General features: G+C 42.0%; 4 protein-coding genes across 5 annotated transcripts; all 4 read left to right on the top strand.

Moving 5' to 3' along the window:
- The first annotated feature begins 638 nt into the window (after window positions 1–638).
- Window positions 639–1,870, top strand: LOC108022140 (putative gustatory receptor 59d). The gene is made up of 2 exons (XM_044092534.1): window positions 639–1,658; window positions 1,718–1,870. The coding sequence occupies exons 1-2, from the start codon at window positions 639–641 to the stop codon at window positions 1,868–1,870; spliced, it is 1,173 nt and encodes a 390-aa protein (XP_043948469.1).
- Window positions 1,871–2,188: 318 nt separating this feature from the next.
- Window positions 2,189–3,434, top strand: LOC122818179 (putative gustatory receptor 59d). Of its 2 annotated transcripts, XM_044092095.1 has the most exons (3): window positions 2,189–2,332; window positions 2,406–3,200; window positions 3,258–3,434. In XM_044092095.1, exons 2-3 carry the CDS (start codon window positions 2,424–2,426, stop codon window positions 3,423–3,425), a joined length of 945 nt encoding a protein of 314 aa, XP_043948030.1. In that variant the 5' UTR covers window positions 2,189–2,332; window positions 2,406–2,423; the 3' UTR covers window positions 3,426–3,434. The 2 variants fall into 2 exon arrangements, with proteins under 2 accessions (XP_043948030.1, XP_043948029.1); XM_044092094.1 differs by having other exon boundaries at window positions 2,189–3,200.
- A 539-nt stretch (window positions 3,435–3,973) lies between these two features.
- On the top strand, window positions 3,974–5,239 carry LOC108022432 (putative gustatory receptor 59d). Its single transcript, XM_017091317.3, has 2 exons — window positions 3,974–4,993; window positions 5,058–5,239. The coding sequence occupies exons 1-2, from the start codon at window positions 3,974–3,976 to the stop codon at window positions 5,208–5,210; spliced, it is 1,173 nt and encodes a 390-aa protein (XP_016946806.1). The 3' UTR covers window positions 5,211–5,239.
- Window positions 5,240–5,828: 589 nt separating this feature from the next.
- LOC108022139 (putative gustatory receptor 59d) lies at window positions 5,829–6,735 on the top strand. Its single transcript, XM_017090981.1, has 2 exons — window positions 5,829–6,530; window positions 6,583–6,735. Exons 1-2 carry the CDS (start codon window positions 5,829–5,831, stop codon window positions 6,733–6,735), a joined length of 855 nt encoding a protein of 284 aa, XP_016946470.1.
- Window positions 6,736–8,148: the final 1,413 nt, after the last annotated feature.

Raw genomic sequence — 8,148 nt, 5'->3', positions numbered from 1 at the left:
CTCCACCATCGCCATCTTTGTCCTCTCGAAACAGGGCCATGTTTGTCAAGCCATGAGCTGCGGAATTTCACTGCAAACAAGAATGCAGTGCAAGATGCTTAACACTCTGCCCAGTGGGTAGGTCACGGGGTTGCGTGTTGACTGAGATAGGGGATACGGGTGGCCAGGGCTGACAGAAAAAGATATTACACTTTTGGTGGGTCAGCATGTAACTAGGGAATCTATAAATACCAACACAGTTACCTTGAGGTAAATATTTTAATTAAGTTAGTTGAAGTTAAGGCTCTAGCCCTTATGGGGAAAAAAGTATACTTTAACAAATCTATACATAACACTCATACTCACCCATAAATATGATCGAGGTAAGGTAGTGATAAGTCTTTATAACAATATATTAAATAAACGATTAGTCACTAAGTACTCCGATATATCAGAGTCTACTAAAATACTCTGTAAAGTCCTTACTCTACAAGAACAAGTAGAATCATGGAAATGAACCCTATAATGCACTCGGCGTCCCTTAACTACCCACTCAGTAAATTAATTGATTGCAGATTAAATGCTTGCACTGCCGAAGCTCCTACTAATGTATCAAGCTAAATGGGGCTATTTAAAAAGAGCCAACTCAGTGTTCCACGATGGTTGACTTGGTCAAATGGTGTCTGTACGTCTCGTACTTCTACGGACGCTTAACTGGGGTGCTTAACTTCGAGATCGACCTGCGAACGGGCCAGACCCGTATCACCAGGTGGGCCACCATCTACGCAGCTTGTGCCCAAGCATGCTTATTAACCCTATGGATTCATCACACATATGCAACGAAGACTTTGACTGGTATGTGGGCCAGGACCAACTTGCTGCACAGGTGCGTTTTCCTGATCATGGCTGTGTTTCGGATTCTCTGTGCTTTGCTGGCCTTGACTAGTCGGTGGTTGATGCGACAGGAGTTTATACGACTGTACAACTCGTTCCGTCGCCTTTTTCGCCATAATCCGGAGGCTATACAACACTTTCGCAGAGAGATCTTTATAAAGTGCTTCTTCGCCACAGCTACGGAAGCCATGCAGCTGGTAATGGGACTAGTACTGGCGCGAAAGTACCTGACTATCACTATGATTCTGGGCCTTTTGTCTATAGTAACCCTAACGGCCATTATAAATGGGATCATCACGCAGTACTTTATTGCCATTGCACATATACGTGGGAGCTACATACTGCTGAACAAGGAACTGGAGACCCTTTTAAACGAGGCTCAGTCCCTGATTCCCCGCCGACGTGGGGTCTTCATGGCCAAATGCTGCTTTCTAGCAGATCGCCTGGATAGGATCGCGCAAAGGCAGTCTGAACTTCGGAATCTGACAGATCGCCTCTCGAAAACCTTTGAGATACAGCTTGTTTGCATGGCAGTATCCTATTACCTCAACGCGGTGGGAAGCTTCTACATGATGTTCAGCATGGTAAAGTACAAACACATGGTGGATGACTGGCCCCCGATCGTACTTCTTTTGGGAGCTCTATACTTTGTGTGTTTCTTCCTCGATAACTGGATAACTATGTTCAACTGCTTTCACCTGTTGGACGTCCATGCTGAGTTGGTAAAGCTAATGAAGCAGCGAACCTTATTTGCACCAGGCCTGGACAGTCGGTTGGAGAAAACAGTAAGTATTTTCATCTGATAAGTGTATTAATTCTTAATAACTTCTGGTTCATTTTGCAGTTTGAAAGTTTCGAACTAAGCCTAGCGCGCAACCCATTTAGGCTTCGGTTTTTTAGATTCCTTGATGCTGACCGATTCACATGCTTTTCCTTGTGTAACTCTATGATAACCAACTCTATATTCCTCATTCAATATGATATGCAGAATTTCTGATTATATATATATTAGGTATAATAAAGTACAGTTTTTTCGCTATTATCTAAGCTCTATACGATCAAACCCACGCCTTAGTCAATGAGAAAGGCTATCAGGCACCACTTCGAGTCCAAAACCTTATAATGAGGAATAGACTCTACACAATTGATTGTGCACTTAGTAAATGGATAGATTGATGATTGCCCGTATGATAACATTCAGTGATATAACCGATATTATCTGTTTTGTATATCAGCACATTAGGATCGATATATTCGAGGCCCACATTTTCTTTTAGGTTGCCATCACTGTCTTTCAGTCTTTCGCAATGGTTGATCTAGTAAAACGTTGCCTAGTTATATTATACTATTTGGGACGTTTGTCTGGAGTGTTGAACTTCGAGATCGATCTGAAAACAGGAAGAAGTCGGGTCACCAAACGAGCTACAATATCAGCAGCCATTTCCCACCTGTGTCTGATGTTGGTTATGTGGTGTCAGATGACTAGAACTCGGTTTGTAACTCAAGGATTGTTTAAAACGAACTCTTTTCAGGGAACTTTGCTAATTATTATGGCGAGCGTTCGGATGATTTGTGTTTTGCTATCTATGGCTTGTCGGTGGTTTCAACGCCCGATATACATGAAACTATTTAACTCGATTTACCGGCTCTATAGAAAAAATCCGGAGATAATTCGGTACTGCCGTAGGAGCATCGTAAGCAAGTGCTTTTGTGCAATAACATCCGAACTACTTCAGATTATAATTATTATTATAATATGTGCAAACCGCCTAAGTTTTTCTGTGGCATTAAGCATTTGGTGCGTGTTTTGCTTGACGTCTACAGTAAATGTTATTATAAGCCAGCATTTTGCAGCCATAGCCATAATTCGGGGACGCTATACCCTTATAAATAAGAATATCCGATCCGCTCTAGCCGACATTCAACCACTTATACCCAACAACAGCGGAGTCTTTATGACCAAATGTTGCCACCTGGCTGATATATTCGAGGATATGGCTCGAGCCCAGTCGCACTTACAAAAGCTCACTGAATGCTTATCCAGGACCTATCGAGTTCAGATCATCTGCTTGTTCATTATGTACTATCTAAACCACGCGGGAATTTGCTACTTTATGTTCTCTATAAAAAAATATAGTTTGATAACAACAAATTGGCCAGGAATTACTTTAGTTGGTGCCGTATTACACTTAACATTTTATTACTTGGACTGCTGGCTTAACCTGTTTAATATCTTCTACCTCATAGACAGCCATTATGAGATGGTTAAGTTACTGAGTCAACGAACCCTCTTTCAGCCAGGATTGGATCAAAGGTTGGAGGCAGTTGTGAGTAGTCGAAAGGGTTCCACACAAAGCACTAAGCTATTATTTTTATATTTTCAGCTTGATAGCTTTATCCTGAACCTGGCCCGCAATCCATTTAAGCTTAATGTTCTTGGCTTATTTAAGATCGATCGTTTGGCAGCATTTGCTGTGGCGAACTCATTGCTAACACACTCAATTCTATTGATACAATATGATGTAGAACATCATAAAAACTGGAAGATATAAAGAACTAATTTGCACTTGCCGCTTTCTTAAGAAACTTAAATAAAAAAAATATTTTAAATCTACACCAAAACTCAGATATAAATATTTTATTATTATTCACTGAATTGGTGCTTTGTTATTAATAAACTCCTTGCTCGTCTCCTTAACTACCCTCTGATTTACATCAAACCTAAATTGATATGTATTACCTCGAATAAAGAGAACAACGGGTGCTGTCCCTGCTTAGAGGACCCATCGACTTAGTAAAGTTATTACATTAGTTGAATCAAGATGATATCTACTGCAACCCTAACTAATTGTCCCCACATTACACTGACATTACAAAACATATACATACACAACATTTTCTTATTTTTAAACTGAGTCAAGCGAGGTAAAATGTTTTGTATTACATATGTTAAATATTTGTATTTTAGTTAAACATATTATACATAAACTTTATTTGAATTTAATTTTTAGTTTAGTTTTTAGCTATCCAGTGTTCCCAGTGTACAAGCACCGAAACGAGCTAGTCGCAGGCGACATTAACCGAGCTTCAGTATACTGCAATGCTTCTTCTAGTGAAATGGTGTTTGAAAACGTGCTATTTGTATGGACGTCTCACCGGCGTATTGAACTTCGAAGCCGACTTTAGGACGGGTCGAATGGTAGCCACCAAGAGAACTACGGTGTGCTCAGCCCTTTCGCACTTACTGATGTTCACATTACTGATTTACCACACAATGAGCACGCGTACTTTGAGCAACTTGTGGCACCATGCCAATGCTCTTCACCAATACGTTTTCATGGTTATTGCGGGATTTCGATTGATTTGTGTTTTCCTGTCTTTAGTCAGTCGTTGGTCGCAACGTCGGACCTTTATGCGAATGCTAACCTCTTTTTGGATACTCTACAAGGAAACTCCCGAGATAATACAGTATTGCCAGAGGAGCATTTTAACCAAATTTTGCTGCGTGACCATGGCTGAGACTTTCCAAATTATAGCCACTTTCGTTATGATAGGAAATCAGCTAACCTTCGTGACGGGTCTTCGCATTTGGGCCATACTGAGCTTGACGGCCATAATAAATGTGATCATCATGCAGTATTTTATAGCCATGGCCAGTATTCGAGGACGCTATATCCTCCTGAACAAGGACCTGCGTATGGTTGTTGCCGAAGCCCGATCCCTGAATCCCAACCGAAGCGGGGTTTTCGTGACCAGATGTTGTTGCCTTGCCGATCGCCTGGAAGAAATCGCCGCCAGTCAGTCGGGCTTGCAAGAACTTATCGATCAGTTATCGAAAGCGTATCAGGGCCAGGTCGTCTGCTTGGTAATAGGCTACTACCTGAATATGGTGGGAAGTGCCTACCTAATATTCAGTATCACCAAGTACAAGGGCCTAACGGATAGTTCGCCGATGATCGTTACAATTTGCAGCATTGCCTACTTTGTTTTCTACTACCTCGACTGCTGGCTCAATTCGCTCAACGTATTTTATCTCTTGGACGAGCACGAAAAGATGGTAAAGTTACTGGAGACACGGACTCTGTTTCAGCCAGGCCTGGATCACAGATTGGAAACAGTCGTAAGTGCTTAAAAATCACATTATTATTTATCATAACGTTTTGCGGCTTTTGCTATATTTGCAGTTCGAAAACTTTGTTCTGAACCTGTCGCGAAATCCACTTAAATTGCGATTTTTTGGCCTGTTCGAAATCGATCGCGTTTCATCGTTTGCCCTGGGCAACTCCATATTAACGCATTCGTTACTTCTGATCCAGTATGATGTAGAGCATTTCTAAAATACAAATTTAACAGTCGAAAATAAAATGGAAGAATACGCTGAAGCTTTTACACTTCCAACCCATATTAAACTATGTACATGATAAAAACAATGTATTGTATGGTCTTTTTAGTTTAAGTCCCAATCCCAACCGTTTGCAACTATCCAATCATGAATACCCCATGCCCGAATCATCCCACAGGCAATAAATAAGCTGACAACAGATGACACGATATCATTTTTAACACTAGGCCATAAGTCACTTTTGGCAAGACATGGGCTAGCCAACTGGCAACTGTCTCAAAGCAACGTTCAGTACATCACAATGGTTGACTTGGTCAAATTGTGTCGTTGCATAACATATTTCACCAGTCGTCTTACCGGGGTTTTGAACTTCGAAGTCGACTTTGAAGCGGGTCGCACCAAAGCTACCAGGCGATCTACAATATGTGCAGCTTGCTCGCAATTGTCCATTTTAATCACGCTGGTTTTCTACGTAATCAACTTCCCCGTAATAGCTAAAATATGGGAGGTGTCGAGTCCTCTCCAGGAGCTCGTGTTCATCCTGCTGTCAGTGTGTCGCACATCATGCGTTATCTTGGCTTTGTTTAGTGGATGGCACAACCGTCGGTCCCTAATGCATCTGGTGGACTCGTTCCGCCGGCAGTACAGCCCCGAGATACTTCCGTACTGCCGGAGAAGCATAGCTTGCAAGTTCTTCTGCGCCTCGGCAGTTGAGACTCTACAGGGTATCATCTGTCTGTCTAAGATGCGAAAAGGGATAAATATTTCCGCGGCCCTTGGCATACTGGGCTTCTTCAACCTGTCCCTCATCATACAGGTGATCATTTTGCACTACTTTAATGGCATGGCGTATGTTCGAGGGCGGTACACTCTCCTTAAAAAGGATTTGGAAGCTGTAATAGCCGAAACGCGTTTCCTGAATCCCAACCGTATCGGAGTGTTTGTGACCACTTGCTGCAGTCTGGCCGATCGTTTGGAAGAAATAGCCCAAGCCCAGTCCGACTTACAAGCTCTCATCGAACGATTGCCAAGAACTTACCAAGTGCAGATTGTCTGCTTCATCTACACTGCCTACTCAAGTTTGTTGGCCAATGTATACGCAATATTTACCTTGCACAAGTACGGGGTTACAGAGGAAATTTTCCCCAACTTCATCGTCGTTACTTACACTGCTCATTTGGTCATGTCCCTGGCCGATTTCTGGATAAACGCGTACAATCTATTCTCCCTGCTGGATGCCCACGAAGAGATGATCAAACTTCTTAGTGAAATATCTGTCCTTCAATCAGCTTTGGATCAGAGACTCGAGGCAGTTGTGAGTCGCAAAACAATTTTTAAAAGGCCATTATTTAAAAGTGTTTTTATAGATCACCAACTTCACTCTGAACCTGGTGCGCCATCCCATGAGGCTGCAGTTTCTTGGATTTTTTGACATAAATAGATCGGCAGCGTTTGCAATGCTCAACTCCCTTTTGTCCCAGGCCATAATCCTAATTCAAATTGACATTCAAAATAAGTAAAAGACAAAAGTATTATCATACTTTCTGTAATCCCATTCAATTTGCCTTTATTCTCATATGGTCAATAAATAAGGCGACCTCAGATGACACGATATCATATTTAAGACCAAGCAATCCCTCATATATATCAAAAGCCTGGAATCCGCGAACCAGCCAAACAACTGAGAACTGTCCGTGGCTAAATTCAGTACTTCAAAATGGTTGACTTGGTAAAATGGTGCCTGCTCATAACATATTTTACCGGTCGCCTAACAGGCGTCTTAAACTTCGAGGTCGACTTTAAGACGGGTCGAACAAAAGTCACCAAAAGAGCTACAATATGTGCAGCTGGCTCGCACCTTGCCATCATCATTTTGGTGACTCACTACATACTCAACGCAGAGGCAGTGGTCAAAGTATGGAACATGAAGAGTTCTCTTCAGGAATTTGTGGTCAAGGCTCTGGGAGTGCTTCGCATTGTTTCCGTGTTCCTGGCTCTGGTCAATCGTTGGTGCAATCGTCGGTCATTTATGCAGCTGTTCAACACGTTCCGTCGGCAGTTCAGTCCGAAGACAATCCCGTACATACGGAGAAGCATTTTGACAAAGTTTTACTTTGCCGCAGTTTCGGGGTCCCTACAGACTATCATTACTTTTTCTACGATTCAAAACCGCCTAAGTATTTCAGTAACTCTTGGCATTTTGGGTATTTTCTGCTTGGCACCCATTCTAAACGTGATCATTATGCAGTATTTCATTGCCTTATCGACCCTTCGAGGACGCTACATTCTTATGAACAAGGAACTACAAGCGATTGTATCCGAAGCCCGATCCCTGAATCCCGCACAAAGGGAAGGACTCGAGACCATTTGTTGCAGTCTTGCTGATCGTTTGGAAAATGTAGCTAACTCCCAATCCGAGTTACAATCGCTCATCGAACGCTTGTCAAGAACCTATCAAGTTCAGGTTGTCTGCTTGATCATCACGTATTATTCAAACTTGGTTGCGAGCCTGTATTTCATATTCAACATTAGGAAAAACAAAAGCATATCTGGCTGTTTCCCCATCTTTTTCCTTCTTATTTACGCTACGATCGCAGTTTTTCACTTCTTGGATTTCTGGTTAAACGCGTCCAATATATTTGAACTGCTGGACGCCCATGAGGAGACGACCCAACTGCTGAGAGAACACACTTCTTTTCAGATGGCTTTGAACAAAAGGTTTCAGACCGCAGTAAGTCTAAGAAAAATTACATGTTTTTTGATGTTAATTAATATTTTTCAGCTCGATAGCTTCACTTTGAGCATGGCCCGAAAGCGGTTGAAGTTTCGATTTCTTGGTCTTTTTAAAATTGACCGATTTGCAGCGCTCGCTCTGTTCGAATCCCTTTTAAACCACATAATTCTTTTAATCCAATACGATATTGAAAATTTTT

Source organism: Drosophila biarmipes, chromosome 2R (assembly GCF_025231255.1).
Source record: "Drosophila biarmipes strain raj3 chromosome 2R, RU_DBia_V1.1, whole genome shotgun sequence".
Taxonomy (NCBI): Eukaryota; Metazoa; Arthropoda; class Insecta; order Diptera; family Drosophilidae; genus Drosophila; species Drosophila biarmipes.
This window is presented reverse-complemented; position numbering and strand designations above follow the sequence as displayed.